Below are 20,236 nucleotides of genomic sequence, written 5' to 3'. Positions count from 1 at the left end.
GAGCTGTTCCTGCCATAATATGGACTTGGTCTTTTACCAAATAGGTCTAACTTCTGTATACCACCCCTACCTTGTCACAACACACTGATTGACTCAAACACATTAAGAAGGAAACAAATTGCACAAATTAACTTTTAACAAGTCACACCTGTTAATTGAAATGCATTCCAGGTGACTACCTCATGAAGCTGGTTGAGTGAATGCCAATAGTGTGCAAAGCTGTCATCAGGGCAAAGGTTGGCTACTTTGAAGAATCTGAAATATAAAATATATTTTGATTTGTTTTAACACTTTTTTGGGTTACTACATGATTCCACATGTGTTATTTCATAATTTTGATGTCTTCACTATTATTCTACGATATAGAAAAAATAAAGAAAAACCCTTGAATGAGTAGGTGTGTCCAAACTTTTGATAGGTACTGCACATTTCGAGGGAACTTTATATTAAGGGGCTAGCTAGCGTTAGCAACATTTGGTGGTCAATGAATGAGACTGAGAGCTAGCTAGTTATTTGAAAAATACTCCAACTGGCTCTGTATTTCAGGAATCACAGTGGCAAGTACCCCAGGTGCACAATTATTTAGCCATTTAAAAATAATAATTAAAAAAAAGATAACTCTGTTTTTCCCACTGCCCTCACTGGCTTTCATGCGTTTCAAACATGAGCAGTTGCTATCCATTGGTGTGCTGCGATTGGTTGTCCAAAATCCTGGGGCGGGGTTTAGCAAATACTCAATTAGAGTGGTGTGAATTTCACGCTGACCAATAATACTGCCATTTTCACCCCATTCTGGAACTTTTAGGGTTTATGACATATTACCTCTAGTAACTTAAAAAGATCTCTGAGATAAAATAGTCTCTCCCCAGTGATATGGGATACCAAGGGTTACTTGGTCTGTTGTACTAGCCTACAACTCCAGAATACAGTTCCAGGGGAAGTTTATGTTTTTAAAGATAAGAGGGACCTTTCTTGAATTGTCTCAAAATGTATTAGGGTCTGCTCAGTTTTGGAACTAAGCTTTTACTTTATTTTTCTGATTAAGCTTGACAGAAAGCATAATCTTCACATGGATTTAGAGACCATTACATGCCACAACACCCTTTTGCTATTTTGGACCCCTTTTCCTCCTCCTGTATGTTTTCAGCCGAAGTGTAGAATTTAGCCTAATAGTTTAAAGAAGTTGTCTGTTATGCCTGTAATTAAGTATCTCTCTAACCTCAGGTACCCCCTCCTAAACCAGCCCGCAGGCAGGGCGGCTGGGCTGAGGAGACTTCTGGATCTGGATCAGCCAAGTGAGTATCTCCTTCTCTCTACTCACCTCCAGCCTGTAGACTAGGTAACTCCACCTCACAGTCTCCAGAATGTGTGTCTCTGGCATGCGTTTGAGATTGGGAGCAATGTTCTTTTGTTACTAATGATCTCTCATGCTGAAACAGAGAATAGGTTATTAATCAATGCAGATTTTCTCTACTTTGCACTCTGAATCAACAACATTCCAGGGAGCCTATCTGAGTAGTGAACCCCACAAATCCTCTTCAGCTGAGCGAGAGGTGGCAATTGACATGGTTCATGTATCAGCCACAGGAGGGCACTGTTAGTCAGTTATCCACTTCATCACAGGGTTAGGCCACTTTATCACCTCTTATGATGGCTGTCTAACCAATGCATGCTCTCTTTTAAAGGCACAGGTAGGAATATTTCCTACCACAGACACTTGGAATGTGTTTTCACAATGCCCGTACTGGTTGCAGTAACAGCTTTCCTTATATTTCTGATGCAACAAATGCGTACTTACTACCTACCATATGAGCAACATTTGAGAGCACCAGAACAACAATGTGCCCGTAACGTACCCATCTTTTGGCTGTGGTTCAATACTGAAGCAGGACTTCCATTCCATAACAGTTTAACATGTAACAGTTCCATTTCCTTCACTTAGTCATTACTAGTGGAAGCATTCTAGAACAATTAAAACCACTGTTCTGAACTAATATGTATACCAAATGTTTTACGGTCCATACACAGATAGCTACACATCCATATCATACAGGTCTTTGTATCCTCCACTACACAATAAGCAAGATAAGAGTTAGCTACTGCTATGTACCTGCTATGGCAAATATCTTCAATCTCTAACACTAACGTTACGTTACTTACTACAATAAAGAACATTGACAAGTGATTGACAGCAAGGCAACCTGACAATATTGTACATTCAATTAGCAGTAAATGCTTTCTAGGTAGATTATGTACATCTGCTGGTTTTCACAGATGACGGCACTGGCTTGCTGGTTTGCTCAGAAGTCCCTAAAACATTAAACAACTACAAATTACAATTCATGCAAATGTCAAACGCCCATATAGCAAGCTAAATGTATAGCTAGTTGGCTAATGTTAGCTAGTCAGCTAGCTTGTTAAATAGACATTTTTTGTAAATTAACTTTATGACCAAAAATATGCATAATTATTTCTCTACATTAAGTAACATATTCCTCTTAACTGTCCATTTTTTTATGATTTGAAAAGGGGGGCCAACTATAGGACTGAAAATGCACTACCCCTCGCTCGTTACTGTACGTCTCCCTATGTGCTGTCAGTGTGACTCTAGTCAGACTGGAACTGGCTCTGCACTCTTCCAGATGGCTCCGTCCACCACTCTACTCCAGTCTCTGTGGGGAGGAGAGCCGGGGAGAATCTATACATTGAAGCGAACAAGCTGGTTCAATTGGGTTTATTTGCATAGTTATTATTTATTTGCAGAGCCAGTAAAGACAACAGCAAACTAAATATATCTTTCTCACTCTGGGAAGGTCAGAGTGTCTCGTCCTTGCGTTAGCGTAACTCGTCTTGATTCCTGCGTTCAGAGAGATTGGAATACCGGAGGTGTTAAGGGTTTCTCACGTGCATTGATCCTCTCTGAAACAAAGTAAGTAATGGGCCCCCCTGGAACCGGCAAGGACTTTTCCCTTCAATGTCAACCCTTGTGCTCAATCACCTCCTCCCACTAATCCCAGCCCAGAAATCCCAGGATTTGTCGATCTATCACTCCTAATTGACACTAAATGATCTGTCAGTTTATTGATGAACCTTTTGAAGCCGGGTTGTCACAATATATTTGATCCCTAACAACTTTTTCCAGACAGTTTTACCATGTCTACCACTTCAGTCGACATGAGTCTTAATCAAGGGGCCTGTAATGTGTCTTAAGCGTCACCAGCCCAGGACAGAGTCCAAGGGCAGCAAGGTAGGGCTCCCTCTCTGATCTCTCTCAGACCATCAGGCTCCAGAGCTGATCACGATGCTTCTGTTGCTGTTGTTGTCGCTTTGAATAGCATACAAATATGGGAAAATGGATGGACAGGGTTGGTTAAGGTGGGTTGGACTGAAGTATTTTTTTTATTGTATTTGTCTCAACAAAAAGATCAATAAAGGCTGTATAAATAAAAGCTAAAATTATAAATAAATGTATAGCCTTTATAAATGAAGGCTAAATAAACAAATACATAATACAGCAGAGATCAGGTTGCACAGCAGTGAAGTGTCCCTAGCGTAGCTGGTTGTGGTGTGGACTAGAGGGTGGATGAGGACCATGTGTGAGGCTCTGCTGAGTCTGTTTCCGCTCCCCTCCAGACGAGGCCCTAAGGCCAGGGGGTTGGCTCGGGGGGCATGTCCGCTTTGTCTCTGTCTCCCCTGAGCTCTGTCTGGACCCTGGCCAGTGTCTGCCATCTACACTACTGGTCTCCTGCTTCTCGATGGAGGAGCCCTTAACACTCCTATGGACCTGTGGTGGCTTCAACCCCAGAGAATATGCTGATCTATTGTAGAGAGGGGAGCCTCCAGAGATTATTGAATGGATTATTCATAAAGTACAATTTATAAACGTATATAATGTAATAAAAAATAAAAAAATAGGTTATTGATACATTCTCTTGCCTTAAAAAGCTGTTTTCAGTCCAGAGAATTTTACAGTATCTGTTTTCTTCAAAACCAGTAGGGGGCACTCCTCTACCAGTAGAACCTGCCGGTACCGTGTATCTCCTCCAAAACATTATCCTGAAACACTCTTATGTAAAAGTAACTTTGTAAAAAGTTGTCTTCATAGCCAAAAATTCACAGACTGTCTTGGTCTAAAATGTTAAGATTTTAAGACTTGATTTGCCGTTCTAATGCTGCTTGTGGTGAGGATACCTTTATTTGACAGTAGCCCTGTTTTATTATCTCCCCTAACCCTGGTGTGAAACAGTGTTATGCCAAGAATAGTGTGTTGAGGTGAGAATGTGTGAAAAGACAGTGATTCTGTCAGTGCGTGTAGGGCGTGGCATGCAGTCAAGCTGGGCTGTGTAAATGGAGGTGTCTGAAAATAGCCCCGTGGTCCAGCAGGGGAGGAACAACAGAGAAGAGGAACAACAGAGAATACAACCTAGGACAGGGATGAGCAACTTTGATGGGGGTTGGGGACACAAAAAAATCTGAATTCATCATGAGGGGACGCAGTGGCTCGCAGGGTTGCGTACCCACATCCATACTTATACATGCAGTCAGAGCTCTAGCCTCTTAGGAGCCTTTAGTTAAATTTGATTTGCATTCCTGGTAATACACTCATGTCCCCCTTGAACCGGCACGTACAGATAAAGCATCCTCCATTCAGGAGGCATAATTGTCTGAAAATCCGAAAATAGTTTTATTAAGACATTACACATATTTTCCTCGTTTTTTCCCGACGTGTTGCCATTAACATGAGTTAAGGAGGAAAGTTGTGCCTTTGGAGCCTGAATCTGCCTAGGCTAAGACTCTGACTCTGTTTCTATTTTCATTTTTGGGAAATTGATCCACGGGCCTACAAAAGGGGGGCTGCCAGTTGCCCATCCCTCACCTAGGCCTTAGGAGGCTCCAATCTGACAGAGCAACTAGCCTACATCAGAAACCATTAGTGGTTTTAAGATTTCAAATATAAATACAACAACTATTCAATAAGCTAATTGGTCATTGGTTTGTCTGTTTAAAATTGAATAGATTTTGGTTATTTTATTTATGTGGCACAAAAGTATTTTGTCTGTGTTCCTTTGTTGTATAATCTATCAATTATGTTCACTGTTTGTTTCTTAGGTCTGGAAGAAGGCCTGCCATGGTGGAGGACGTGGAAGAGTAAGTTCACTTGGTCTCGTCTTTTCACTCTGAAATATTTCCCTCAGTTGTTGATTAAATTAAATAACTATTTGGTTTAAAAAAATACAGGAATTGAAATTGGACCAATTTAAATGTTTGCCCGATGCTCTGATTTGGAAATTGCTGTACTTGGTTGCAACTAATCCTCGCCTTCCAAGAACAATCACTTAACATGATTAAAAGCCAGTGTGACTGAGTTGTCATCACTTTTATTGTTGTTGGGAGCCAAGTTAGCCTGTTATTTTAGTTCTTCCATGTTGCCAACTTGCATATTAGGCCTTGAATAGACAGTAGTGAGATGGAAGGAGACTAGAGGACATGGTGTGTTTTACTCATCACGGCTGGAGGAACATGCTTGACCTGTTCACCGGACGTGCTACCTTTCCCAGACCTGCTGTTTTCAACTCTCTAGAGACAGCAGGAGCGGTAGAGTTAATCTGAATGATCGGCTATGAAAAGCCAACTGACATTTACTCCTGAGGTGCTGACTTGATGCACCCTCGACAACTACTGTGATTATTATTATTTGACCCTGCTGGTCATCTATGAACATTTGAACATCTTGGCCATGTTCTGTTATAATCTCCACCCGGCACAGCCAGAAGAGGACTGGCCACCCCTCATAGCCTGGTTCCTCTCTAGGTTTCTTCCTAGGTTTTGGCCTTTCTATGGACTTTTTCCTAGCCACCGTGCTTCTACACCTGCATTGCTTGCTGTTTGGGGTTTTAGGCTGGGTTTCTGTACAGCACTTTGAGATATCAGCTGATGTAAGAAGGGCTATATAAATAAATTTGATTTGATTTTTTGAGACACAGGCTTTGAAAGAAACACAGGCAGCGCTACAAAATAGTCCTTTTGATCTATGTTCTTTTCACCACCAGCCCATCTCAGTTCCATTTATTTGCTGCCTCCGTTGTGTTTTTGATTCATTCTTAGAGGGATACTGTTGAGTTCACTGAAGCCCTGGGCTGCTCACAGAGACAATCAGCCAGGCAGTCCCACTGATGCTTTTAGGTGGTGTCTGCTGCTGTATTGTAGAAACAGTCCCAGTCAGTCTGCAGCAGACAGACAGAGGCAGAGCAAGCCTCCTATCAGGCTGATCTAGAGCCTCACTCAGCCCACAGAAACCGGCCCATCATCAAAGCACAGCAGCCCAGTCTAAGTCTGGCTCCCTGTGATGACCTCACCACTGAAACCCTTCAATAATTAATACTCTCCCACTTCCTGTTTCTGCAGCCGACGCCTTCGACCACAAACCCCCCAGGGCTCGGATGATGAAGGAGGTGAGAGCACCCTTGTATCCCAGTCCCGTGTCTCTTCTGGCGGGCAGAGCTAAGTCCTCCAGTCCCTCCACAGCACATTCATCCAAAATAGATGAATCTGCCTCTCGTCTTATCGCTTTCTTTAACACTCCCAACATATTTGTTCTCAGTGCTAGTGAGTAATCCTCTGTAGCAAATCTGCTTCTGACCACCTACTGTGAGACACCCAAAATTTACCAGAGAACACAATCGTTTAGATGAAAGTGACAGGTGAATATGTTCATTTGGTAAGTTTAGAGAACTGTAGCTGATCACTGGTTATTCCCTCATTCAATCACATCACTCACAGTCCATAACAGACCTCAAATACAGTATTCACTAAATGAAATATCCTATTCAGTGGCTGAAGCAGGATTTAAGTGTCTCTTCCCTTTGAGCGTTACACACACACACACACGCACACACACACACACACACGTCTTCACACACACACACACACACACACACACACACACACACACACACACACACACACACACACACACACACACACACACACACACACACACACACACACACACACACACACACACACACACACACACACACACACACACACACACATCTACATGTTGGGGCAGGTGCTTCAGAGCGTTGAACCAGTGGGAACGCTCAACACTAGCCTCTGACTCGGTCACCTCAGGGCCTGGTTCTCCGCATCACAAACAATGTCGGAGTAGACATTTCAACAAAGCACGGCTTGGGATAATTGTTCCATTTTTCGGAGCAAAGCACCAGGGGAAATAAGGGTGAAATTGCCTTAGCAAAGATAGGAGTGGTGAGCCCCTGATTATTTAAGAAGTTATATTATATATAGTGGGGAGAACAAATATTTGATACACACACATTTTGCAGGTTTTCCTACTTACAAAGCATGTAGAGGTCTGTAATTTTTATCATAGGTACACTTCAACTGTGAGAAACGGAATCTAAAAGAAAAATCCAGAAAATCACATTGTATGATTTTTACGTAATTAATTTGCATGTTATTGCATGACATAAGTATTTGATCACCTACCAACCAGTAAGAATTCCGGCTCTCACAGACGTGTTCGTTTTTCTTTAAGAAGCCCTCCTGTTCTCCACTCATTACCTGTATTAACTGCACCTGTTTGAACTCGTTACCTGTATAAAAGACACCTGTCCACACACTCAATCAAACAGACTCCAACCTCTCCACAATGGCCAAGACCAGAGAGCTGTGTAAGGACATCAGGGATTAAATTGTAGACCTGCACAAGGCTGTGATGGGCTACAGGACAATAGGCAAGCAGCTTGGTGAGAAGGCAACGACTGTTGGCACAATTATTAGAAAATGGAAGAAGTTCAAGATGACGGTCAATCACCCTCGGTCTGGGGCTCCATGCAAGATCTCACCTCGTGGGGCATCAATGATCATGAGGAAGGTGAGGGATCAGCCCAGAACTACACGGCAGGACCTGGTCAATGACCTGAAGAGAGCTTGGACCACAGTCTCAAAGAAAACCATTAGTAACACACTACGCCGTCATGGATTAAAATCCTGCAGCGCACGCAAGGTCCCCCTGCTCAAGCCAGCGCATGTCCAGGTCCGTCTGAAGTTTGCCAATGACCATCTGGATGATCCAGTGGAGGAATGGGAGAAGGTCATGTGGTCTGAAACTCCACTCGCCGTGTTTGGAGGAAGAAGAAGGATGAGTACAACCCCAAGAACACCATCCCAACCGTGAAGCATGGAGGTGGAAACATCGTTCTTTGGGGATGCTTTTCTGCAAAGGGGACAGGACGACTGCACCGTATTGAGGGGAGGATGGATGGGGCCATGTATCGCGAGATCTTGGCCAACAACCTCCTTCCCTCAGAAAGAGCATTGAAGATGGGTTGTGGCTGGGTCTTCCAGCATGACAATGACCCGAAACACACAGCCAGGGCAACTAAGGAGTGGCTCCGTAAGAAGCATCTCAAGGTCCTTGAGTGGCCTAGCCAGTCTCCAGACCTGAACCCAATAGAAAATCTTTGGAGGGAGCTGAAAGTCCGTATTTCCCAGCGACAGCCCCGAAACCTGAAGGATCTGGAGAAGGTCTGTATGGAGGAGTGGGCCAAAATCCCTGCTGCAGTGTGTGCAAACCTGGTCAAGAACTACAGGAAACGTATGATCTTTAATTGCAAACAAAGGTTTCTGTACCAAATATTAAGTTCTGCTTTTCTGATGTATCAAATACTTATGTCATGCAATAAAATGCAAAGTAATTACTTAAAAATCATACAATGTGATACCTATGTGTGTACCTATGATAAAAATTACAGACCTCTACATGCTTTGTAAGTAGGAAAACCTGCAAAATCGTCAGTGTATCCAATACTTGTTCTCCCCACTGTACATGCCAATGGCCGGGCTGGATGGCGTTGTATAAGGAGGTTTTCTTTGAGGTATTAAACTGACATATTGATGAGGAACAGAAGCACTGTGTCTGCGGCTGGAGTTACTAATCTCATACTTAATGAAACACCTACCCACCATTATAGCCCTCTTCTGTGGATTTACAGTGCATTCGGAAAGTATTCAGACCCCTTGACTTTTTCCACTTTTTGTTACATTACAGCCTTTTATTCTAAAATTGATTTAATGTTTTTTCCCTCATCAATCTACACACAATACCCCATAATGACGAAGCAAAAGCAAGTTTGTAGAAATTTTTGTCAGGTTAGATGGGGAGTATAGCTGCACAGCTGTTTTCAGGTCTCTCCAGAGATGTTCAATATGGTTCAAGTCTGGGCTCTGGCTGGGCCACTCAAGGACATTCAGAGACTTGTTCTGAAGCCACTCCTGCATTGTCTTGGCTGTGTGTTTAGGGTTGTTGTCCTGTTGGAAGGTTAACCTTTGCACCAGTCTGAGCTCTTCAGGGCTTTGGAGCAGGGCTTCATCAAGGATCTCTCTCTATTTCTGCTCCGTTCATCTTTCCCTCAATCCTGACTAGTCTCCAAGTCCCTGCCGCTGAAAAACATCCCCACAGTATGATGCTGCCACCACCATGCTTCACCTTAGGGATGGTGCCAGGTCTCCTCCAGACGTGATGCTTGGCATTTAGGCCAACGAGTTCAATCTTGGTTTCATCAGACCAGAGAATCTTGTTTTTCATGGTCTGAGAGTCTTTACGTGCTTTTTGGCAAACTCCAAGGGGGCTGTCATGCCTTTTACAGAGGAGTAGCTTCCGTCTGGCCACTCTGCCATAAAGGCCTGATTGGTGGAGTGCTGCAGAGATGGTTGTCCTTCTGGAAGGTAGTCCCATCTCCACAGACGAACTCTGGAGCTCTGTCAGAGTGACCGTCGTGTTCTTGGTCACCTCCCTGATCAAGGCCCTTCTTTCCCGATTGCTCAGTTTCGCCGGGCGACCTGCTCTAGGAAGAGCCTTGGTGGTTCCAAACTTCTTCCATTTAAGAATGATGGAGGTCTCTGTGTTGTTGGGGACCTTCAATGCTGCAGAAATGTTTTGGTACCCTTCCCCAGATCTGTGCCTCGAAACAATCCTGTCTTGGAGCTCTACGGACAATTCTTTCGACCTCATGGCTTGGTTTTTGCTCTGAGATGCACTGTCAACTGTGGGACCTTATATAGACTGGTGTGTGCCTTTTCAAAATCATGTCTAATCAAATGAATTTACCACAGTTGGACTCCAACCAAGTTGTAGAAACATCTCAAGGATGATCAATGGAAACAGGATTCACTTGAGCTCAATTTCCAGTCTCATAGCAAAGGGTACTTACTTCTGTAAATAAGGTATTTTTGTTTTTATTTGTAATACATTTGCAAACATTTCTAAAAATGTGTTTTTGCTTTGACATGATGTGGGATTGTGTGTAGATGAGGAAAAATTGCAATTTAATCCATTTTAGATTAAGGCTGTAACGTAACAAAATGTGGATAAAGTCAAGGAGTCTGAATACTTTCCGAATGCACTATACGTGCTTAGAATCCTAATAAAGTGTATTTGCACGTTTCATCTTCTAGATGTTGTAGGTTTAGATGTTATGAACTTCAATACTGGAATTAGATTTACAAAATAATGTGAACATTTGACATCTTTTAGTTTTATGGCCACTTTGTTTTTACAAAGCCTTTTTAATTTTTCATTGTTCTTCTGTTTTGTTTTTACGATTATAACAAATGGTAATAAATGTTTTTGACAATGCTTTTATGTTGCTCACAAGATAACACACACACACAGTCATAATCACATTCACACACACACACACATGCTTACACACACTGAAAGGGTCAGTTGTGCTGAGACCCCAGTGGTACCGTTCTTACCCAGCAAATGCAGCTGGAAAGATAATTCCTCAGTGGAGGGCCACCTCTTAATACAGTGCCGGCGGCTGGGGCAGTGGAAATTGCAGTGCTGAGGGTTAGTGAGATAGCCCCTCCGATCTTGATTATGTCCCCTACCCTATCCCTTATGTCCACTGGCTAGAAGCAGAGAGAGAGAGGGCTAGCCCTTTCCCCCTCTCCCCCTTGGCTGGCTTTCAGTCGCCTGCCAGTCTCATTGCAAAGAACTGCCATTACAAACACACTAAACTGTTCTCAATCTGTTTCTTTTCTGTCTCTGTCTCTCTCTCTGTCAGTGATCTGCTGAATATTGTCCCATAAGCTTTTCAAATGTAGTCCGTGCCTAGGTAATCATCCCATAGCCTCCCTGCTTAGATTATAGCAGCCCTGCCTGGTGATGTGTGGAGGTGTCCCCAAAGTCGCTGACTGCGGCGTGCCTGCTGGGAGTATGTCTACATTCACAGCAAATTATCCCCTTTTGATATTTACATGCTTCAGCGAGGAAACTCGCCATGACCGTGTAATAAGGATAGGCTTTGCCCAGTCGCCGCCAGACAAAGCAACCTTGATAGATGTCCAGGCTGCAATGGGGAACGGAGGAAATGTATCAGGTAATGTGTGCCAGCAGTGCTGGGAACAGACGTCTCTTTCTGATGGCGTTGCCCTTTCCTTCAGAAAGAAAAACGGCAGCTTGTTTGCAGCTCCTATTAATACTCTCTTGACGTCCAGTAATGGGTTGAATTTGAAGCTCATTTTAAAATGTTTGAAAAAAAAATGTCACTTAATAATAGAGTTTGGGTAACACTTTACTTGACACCCAGCGTCATAACACGTTATGACATGATCATAACCACGATCAAAACCATGTCAACGGCTGATTTCTTTTGATTTTCCCATGATGTCAAGTAAAGAGGCACTGAGTTTTAAGGTAGGCCTTGAAATACATCCGCAGGTACACCTATATATATATATTTTAAAAATGTACCATGTTCCATTATCATTGTAATTGCACACAGATTAATGTCAGACATGCCCCTACCCCAGTGCCCTGTTGCTGAAGACGGATGAATGTAGGAGCAGATTTCAGGAGCAGGACAAGACACCCTCTTTGTTACTGATGACTGATATAAGAGCATGTACGTGATAGGTCTATCTTGCGTATATGATTATGATGGTCATAAATGCTTCTTGACAGTGTCTTAAAGTGTATTTTCTTAGTCCAAGTAAAGTGACACAGGATGGTCATAATGCTTGTTGACAGTGTCATAAAATCTATTTTCTACAAGTTATTTGAAATATGAAGAAAAAAAACATGACAAATAATGAAATACAACAACAAAAGAAAGGAAGGACACTTCTTGGCAGGGAAAACTTATTTGAAAATATGTGGTTTTTGACACTCTTATGTACCTGCCATAAAAGAATGCAATATATGTAACAACAGGTATAAATACAGTACTAGTCAGAAGTTTGGAGACACCTACTCATTCAAAGGGTTTTCTTTATTTTTACTGTTTTCTACATTGTGGCATAATAGTGAAGACATCAAAACTATGAAATAACACATGGAATCATGTAGTAACCAACAAAATGTTAAACAAATCAAAATATATTTTAGATTCTTCAAAGTAACCTCCCTTTGCCTTGATGACAGCTTTGCACACTCTTGGCATTCTCTCAACCAGCTTCACCTGGAATGCTTTTCCAACAGTCTTGAACGAGTTCCCACATACAGTTGAAGTCGGAAGTCTACATAGACTTAGGTTGGAGTCATTAAAACTCGTTTTTCAACCACTCCACAAATGTATTGTTAACAAACTATAGTTTTGGCAAGTCGGTTAGGACAATTACTTTGTGCATGACACATACGTAATTTTTCCAACAATTGTGTACAGACAGATTATTTCACTTATAATTCACTGTATCACAATTCCAGTGGGTCAGTAGTTTAAATATACTAAGTTGACTGGGCCTTCAAACAGCTTGGAAAATTCCAGAAAATTATGTCATGGCTTTAGAAGCTTCTGATAGGCTAATTGACATCATTTGAGTCAATTGGAGGTGTACCTGTGGATGTATTTCAAGGCCTACCTTAAAACTCAATTTCCAAATGCCTGAAGGTACCATGTTCAACTGTACAGACAATAGTACGCAAGTATAAACACCATGGGACCACGCAGCAGTCATACCGCTCAGGAAGGAGACGTGTTCTGTCTCCTAGAGATGAACGTACTTTGGTGCGAAAAGGCCGCTCAGCAAGGAAGAAGCCACTGCTGCAAAACCGCAATAAAGCCGGGCTACGGTTTGCAACTTCACATGGGGACAAAGATCGTACTTTTTGGAGAAATGTCCTCTGGTCTGATGAAACAAAAATAGAACTGTTTGGCCATACTGACCATCGTTATGTTTGGAGGAAAAAGGGGGAGGCTTGCAAGCCGAAGAACACCATCCAAACCATAAAGCACGGGGGTGGCAGCATCATGTTGTGGGGGTGCTTTGCTGCAGGAGGGACTGGTGCACTTCACAAAATAGTTGGCATCATGAGGAGGAAAATTATGTGGATATATTTAAGCAACATCTCAAGACATCAGTCAGGAAGTTAAAGCTTGGTCGCAAATGGGTCTTCCAAATGGACAATGACCCCAAGCCTACTTCCAAAGTTGTAGCAAAATGGCTTAAGGACAACAAAGTCAAGGTATTGGAGTGGCCATCACAAAGCCCTGACCTCAATCCCATAGAAAATTTGTGGGCATAACTGAAAAAGCGTGTGCGAGCAAAGAGACCTACAAACCTGACTTAGTTACACCAGCTCTGTCCGGAGGAATGGGCCAAAATTCAACCAACTTATTGTGGGAAGCTTGTGGAAGGCTTCCCGAAACCTTTGACCCAAGTTAAACAATTTAAAGGCAATGCTACCAAATACTAATTGAGTGAATGTAAACTTCTGACCCACTGGGAATGTGATGAAAGAAATAAAAGCTGAAATAAATTATTCTCGCTACTATTATTCTGACATTTCACATTCTTAAAATAAAAAGTGGTGATTCTAACTGACCTAAGGCGGGGAATTTTTACTAGGATTAAATGTCAGGAATTGAAAAACTGAGTTGAAATGTATTTGACTAAGGTGTATGTAAACTTCCGACTTCAACTGTATGCTGTGCACTTGTTGGCTGCTTTTCTTTCACTTTGCGGTCCAACTCATCCCAAACCATCTCAATTGGGTTGATGTTGGGTGATTGTGGAGGCCAGGTCATCTGATGCAACACTCCATCACTCTCCTTCTTGGTCAAATAACCCTTACACAGCCTGGAGGTTTGTTTTGGGCCCTTGTTCTGTTGAAAAGCAAATTATAGTCCCACTAAGCGCAAACCAGATGGGATGATGTATTGTTGCAGAATGTTGTGGTAGCCATGCTGGTTAAGTGTGCCTTGTATTCTACATAAATCTCCCAACAGTGTCACCAGCAATGCACCATCACACCTCCTCCTCCATGCTTCATGGTGGGAACCACACATCCGTTCACCTACTCTGCGTCTCACAAAGACACGGGCGGTTGGAACCCAAACTCTGAAATTTGGACTCATTAGACCAAAGCACAAATTTCCACCGGTCTAATGTCCATTGCTTGTGTCTCTTGGCTCAAGCAAGTCTTGTTCTTATTAGCGTCCTTTAGTGGTGGTTTCTTTGCAGCAATTCGACCATGGAGGGTAGATTCTACAAGATCTACAGGGCTATCTTCTTTATACCACCCCTACCTTGTCACAACACAACTGATTGGCTCAAACTCATTAACTCAAATTCGACAAATAACTTTTGACAAGGCACAGGTGTTAATTGAAATGCATTCCAGGTGCCTACCTCATGAAGCTGGTTGAGAGAATGTCAAGAGTGCAAAGCTGTCATCAAGGCAAAGGGTTGCTACTTTGAAGAATCTCAAATATATTTTGGTTTGTTAACACTTTTCTTTGGTTACTAGATGATTCCATATGTGTTATTTCATTCATTTAGTTGTCATCACTATTGTTCTACAATATAGTAAAAGTAAAGAAAAGCCCTGGAATGAGTAGGTGTGTCCAAACTTTTGACTTGTACTGTATATGGGTCATGACTGTGTTATGACCAAATTATGACGGGTTATGAGAAGTTATGTTAGCTGTTATGACATTATAACATGTTATGACACTGGGTGTCAAGTAAAGTGTTTGCATATAGAGAACCTAACCCTTGCTGCTTCACGTTGAACTCTCGTAGAATAGTGTTAATAGTGCATTATTGGCTGAGAGAGTGGAGCGGGAAACAACCCAGGAAGCTATTTGCAAAGAGCTGGACAGCGAGGCTTTTTGATGTCATTGCGCTAAGACCATTAAATTTGATTGGGGGTCCGGAGGGGATGGATTCTGCTGAACACTGTACTTTGTAAATGAGAGGACAAAGTGTCACCGAGGCCTCATGAATATGAAATACCCGCGCTTGCGTTTATTTGGATATCAGAAACACAGATGAATCTTGTCAGCGGCTAAACGAGTGTGGCATTTTAAATTTTATTTAATTAAAAAAAGAGAACGGAATTAGTTATCAACTGATGATGATGTTTGTTATCTGTGTAAAGTTGCTGGGATTTGCTGGGGTTATTTTCTGTTTCCTTCAACTGAAGAATCCTTCAAAACCTTAATCGTTTTGCTCATTTAGCTCATTCTAGGAACATAAATAACTTCCTTTTTAACTTTTTCTTTTGTCATTGCTGAAATATTTGCTTAACTGTTATATGAGAATAGTAGACTAACCCTCCGAGAAAATATGTATTTTGCAACCACCAGTGTATTTTCTAAGAAGTATTTTGAAGGTATAGTGACAGATCTACAGATATTTCCTCCCATCAGATCGTGCCTCCCATCTCCTGGCCTCTATCTAGCTCCACTATTGACTTTCCCCTCAGGGTGCAGCGCTGTGTTAAGAGATTACTGACATTCCTGCTCCCTCTCTCCCTCCCGCTCCCCTGCTCTCTTCCAGCCTCTCCACTGACACCTAGCACACTGTCTGTCTGGAGGAAGTCAGAAGGAAATGTAGCTGCACTTTTCAATTGCCTTCAACCAAAACCAGTATTGAATTAAGAGACGAAACAACAGAAAATCAGACCTGTCCTCTGAGTGCACATGAGTTGTTTCTGTCTGTTTTTTTTTAGAGTTGTTAAGAGTTGTTTTAGAGTCTGCTAATTTAGAGTTGTTACATGGCAACAAGGATTAGATAGATTTCTGTGACTTTGATGTTGACAGGCAACTCTAATGGCCAAGCTTGCACAAGTATGAATTGATTGTTTTCAGTTGTGGAAGTAGCGGAGACCACCTTCCCTCAAATATGATGTAATATACTTGTAGTTCATCTATTTCATATTTTGTAATGTTTGTTTCTAGCATGGTATAATGCATGTATTAATTTCATATGAATTATACAGGTGCATTTAAATGTCTTTAACATTTCAATATTCATCCTATTTCCTCAGTCTGTCTGCCCCCCCCCACACACACACACACCTTCGCTCACTCTAACAAAAGTGCTGTGAAAGTTTGCCCTGTCCTTCTTGGGAGCGGAGCCATCCTCTGTCCTGTTGCGTTTTGCCAATTAAAGCGAGTTCCCACTGTTTGAGCAGCGGGCTGGCGGCTCCTGGCACCGCAGCCCCTGCCAGGCCGCACCGTGACTTCCGACCCCACACAGATGGGCCCGCCAGCAAATACTTTTGCACATGGCTGGATGCCGCCCCGGTCCGAGTGGCAGAGTGGTCACGGAGGTCGGCCTGCCGGCCACCGCGGGTCCTGGGGGTGGGCGGCGCTGACAGGGCCCAAATGCTGGGGTAGCGGGGGGTGCTTTCCGGGGAGCCCCTGGCCAGCGCCCCTCTCGCAGCAGGAAGAGCTGCTGCCTGGCCTCCTGAATATTCATGGCCGCCTGGCTATTGTGACAGGGCAGCTCTACGGAGGATGTAGGGAGAGAGAGGGAGGGGATGAATCAGGTGCCAATTTACTCTGAGACACTCACACATACACACACAAACACACACAAACTGTCATACTAAACACAAAGCAGACTGTATCTTTGAAATGAGTGTTTCTGTAATCCATGTCCAGTTTTTATGTGATTGACCACTATTGCGTCTCAGTTAACACTTTAGATGTACAGATTGAATGACTAAATAATGGAGAGGGTGACATTGATGAGATATTGATATGTTTTGTTGTGTTTAAGATATACCAGTGATCCCAGACCTTGATGAAGTACAAGAGGAAGACCTTACCATGCAAGTTGCTGCTCCTCCAAGGTACTGTAAACAACACCAGCCTCCCCTTTAGTTGACTCCAGTTACTCAAACTCCTAGATGGTATCCCATCACTCTGTTTTCAGAGTTGATGAAGTGTATCCATTTGGTCTGTCTTGTGAATACAGACATGCCTCCTCACCCTCACTGGCTGCATAACTGTTCATGTCTCTGAAGTGACCTAATAGGACCTGACAGCTGAGTTCAGATACCTCTGGAGGGTTACAGACCCAGCCCATCCTCAGTGCCATGTACAGTACCTGGGATACATTTTAACATCAAGGAGAGTTAAAGATACTAATACACTGGTCTTAGATGGTGTCTTGACTGTTACCTTGCCTCCTCTCATCATGGTAATGAAGGTGTCTTGGCATATTGGGCCGTTATGCAGAAATAACAGTTAAGGTGTGATTTATGCACGGCTGTTAGCTGGGCCCTTACTAGTGGGGCCCTTTGATTTACAGGGCAGTGAGAGATGCGCCGACATGTGTCCGCTATGTAGCGCGGCTATGACAGCGGCAGGGGTTATTAGGCTGGGGCCCGCTCTGTACGAGATAATATCCACATTGAACTTATTGAGGGGGCAATGTAGCGTGTAATGTGCAGTAAGTAGGACTGGCATGCACTGCTAGGCCCTCGCCACTTTCAGAGCCCTCCTCTTAATTCCAACTACAGATAAGCAGCTGGGTTTCAATTTGAGGCGGTTACCACTTGGCGCCCATCTCCTGATCTCTCTGTCCTTTATGAACTCTCTGTGCCCTGTAAGCACTACCCTAAACTTCTGAGAAGCTATCTGTCTCACAGAGTTATACTTGCAAGTTGTACTGTACTATGATACAGTTTGTCGATTGGTGATATCTTACTGATGCAGGTAGTGGCTACTGTATTTGAATAGACAGCCTCTAATGAGGAAAAGCATGCCAACATTTAGTATAGCACGTCTACTATAGGATTTTTGTTTACTTAGTGTTTGTTCTTCTCCTCAGCATCCAGGTGAACCGGGTAATGACATACAGAGATCTGGACAATGACCTCATGAAGTACTCTGCCTTCCAGACCCTGGTAAGACAACTCATATGGGCCCCACACACACAGCCAGGTTTCAACTGCTCATTTATTTTTCTTTGTAATAGATTACCCAGCCTGCCTTTTAAGGAGGTCCTTTTAGGATGCATCCAATATCAATCCCCTCTCTCTGAGGAGTATGTTTCTGCACGCTCAGGGTGTTCTCATAAGGTCTATGCCTCTCCCTAGGATGGGGAGATTGACTTGAAGCTCCTCACCAAGGTTTTGGCTCCAGAGCAGGAGGTGCGGGAGGTGAGTGAGTTTTTTTGTAAATATAGCTGCTGTGTTCCCTGTGAGGGGGGTGTCCAGCTGTTTCTGAAGCACCAGGGGAGGTTGCCTTCCATTCTCCTAGGTAATCAAGATTTATGATGTGTGCATTAACACGCTCTACTATCTTTCTCCCACCTTCCCTGGGATGTTCGCTCTGTCTTGCTCTGCTTCTCCCCTATTATTTTCCTTGCTTTCTTCTTTCTCCCTCTTTTTCTTCATCTGCTCTTCCTCCCTCTTTCTTTCTCTCTCTCTCTCTCTCTCTCTCTCTCTCTATCTATCAGGAGGACGTGGGTTGGGACTGGGATCGTCTGTTTACGGAGGTGTCCTCAGAGCTACTGACGGAATGGGATCAAGGAGAGAAGGAGGAGCAGGTTCCGCTGCCTGTGTTATGATGACGAGAATCCCCAGGTTGGGATAGGGTGGACCAGGACGCCTCCTCTGGGACCTGGGTGGGTGCATGTCAATGCTCTGTCCAAACATAGGGACCATCAAATATATGTAGCTTGTTGTTCATATTCAAAATTCAATGCAAAATGTATTTATTTTTTCAAATAAATTTAAACACACCACATTTGTAGGTATATTTATTGTGAAATTAATTACTGTAATTTCTATAGTAGGTTGCAAATTAAATTATCTTCTCTAAGACACAGAAGTTTAACGACACGTATTTCACTGCAATGCTATCTGTTTGAATCTACCAAAAGTGCTAGAAGACAACTCACTTCTGTTTAAAAATGCTGAATGCCTAAATGGTCTGATACAGATCAAAATGCCCTCTCATCTCCCACCTGCATTATCTACCCCCCTACATCCTCAGTCAGATACTAGTCCAAGGTTGACAATCACCTAAGCTGAAATCCGCTTGATTGTGGTCAAATTAACGTTCTTCATTAAAGCCCACAACTTTATTGTTATTGACTGTGCCATTGACTTTATCTTCCAGCTCTTCAAAAAGAGCTGCCCCCTCTTCACTATTATCTCAAATGCATTGAACACACTTCCTATTGACAAATGGGGGATTAGCATACATTATATAAGGAAGACATCTTCCTCCTTTGGAGATGGCTGGAGGTGTCCAGATGCATGCTCTCTCCAAACTTACATAACAACCATGCATCAAACCCAAACCACAGGGCCTTAGGAGAGGCTGTAATACTATATATGCCTATGGGCCTGAACATGAGTCCAATTCAACATAATACAGATTATTAGTAGCAAAGAAGCCTTCAGTGGAGTATGTCCTCTGCTCTTTACCTTTTTATATGTAAGGATGGAATCATTTATACCTAAGATCCTCTCACTGTCATAGTTTGCACACAAATGTTTAATATGTATCAGTGTGTGTTTATGCCTTGTCTCCACTTAGATTGGTCTTTGGATCATGTGTGTGAATAAAGACGCAGGCCTCCAAAGCTACACTGAGACTATTGGGAAAACAGGTTTAACATTTACAGACTGTGATTAGGTTTATTTCTCCCTGAAGCAGAGAGAGGTCTCGTGACAGTTGGGGATACGCCAACGGCCTGGAGGACACAATCTACGCAGCTCACAGCTCAATTATCTCCAGTCACACATAGATAACCATTCAGCCAGTCATTTCGTAGGCCTCAAATCAGTCTTCATGGGTATTACAGATGGAGGGGATGTTCAGAATTACTGTAACGAGTGGTCAGCCTTTCTCCCTCTTCCATCTCTCTTTTTCCCTCTCTCTCTCCAGCACTTACACACACTTACAGTCTCTCCACAATTGGCTTATTTAGCCAGCCTTAATGAATTCTGCCCATATGCCCC

At 42.9% G+C, this 20,236-nt stretch overlaps 1 protein-coding gene across 1 annotated transcript in view; it reads left to right on the top strand.

Annotated features, from left to right (window-relative positions):
- Positions 1 to 19,011, top strand: part of LOC129812887 (intraflagellar transport protein 43 homolog A) — a 35,560-nt gene extending 16,549 nt beyond the window's left edge. Inside the window, exons 3-9 of the mRNA XM_055864849.1 lie at positions 1,225 to 1,295; positions 5,110 to 5,148; positions 6,406 to 6,452; positions 17,038 to 17,110; positions 18,094 to 18,169; positions 18,362 to 18,424; positions 18,724 to 19,011. Coding sequence (XP_055720824.1) covers positions 1,225 to 1,295; positions 5,110 to 5,148; positions 6,406 to 6,452; positions 17,038 to 17,110; positions 18,094 to 18,169; positions 18,362 to 18,424; positions 18,724 to 18,834 — 480 coding nt within the window. The 3' untranslated portion in view covers positions 18,835 to 19,011. The remainder of the gene's footprint in view (positions 1 to 1,224; positions 1,296 to 5,109; positions 5,149 to 6,405; positions 6,453 to 17,037; positions 17,111 to 18,093; positions 18,170 to 18,361; positions 18,425 to 18,723) is intronic.
- The last annotated feature ends 1,225 nt before the right edge of the window (positions 19,012 to 20,236 follow it).

This window comes from Salvelinus fontinalis, chromosome 16 (genome assembly GCF_029448725.1).
Source record: "Salvelinus fontinalis isolate EN_2023a chromosome 16, ASM2944872v1, whole genome shotgun sequence".
NCBI classification, from domain to species: Eukaryota; Metazoa; Chordata; class Actinopteri; order Salmoniformes; family Salmonidae; genus Salvelinus; species Salvelinus fontinalis.
Note: the sequence above shows the minus strand (reverse complement) of the source record. Positions and strands in the feature narration are given on the sequence as shown.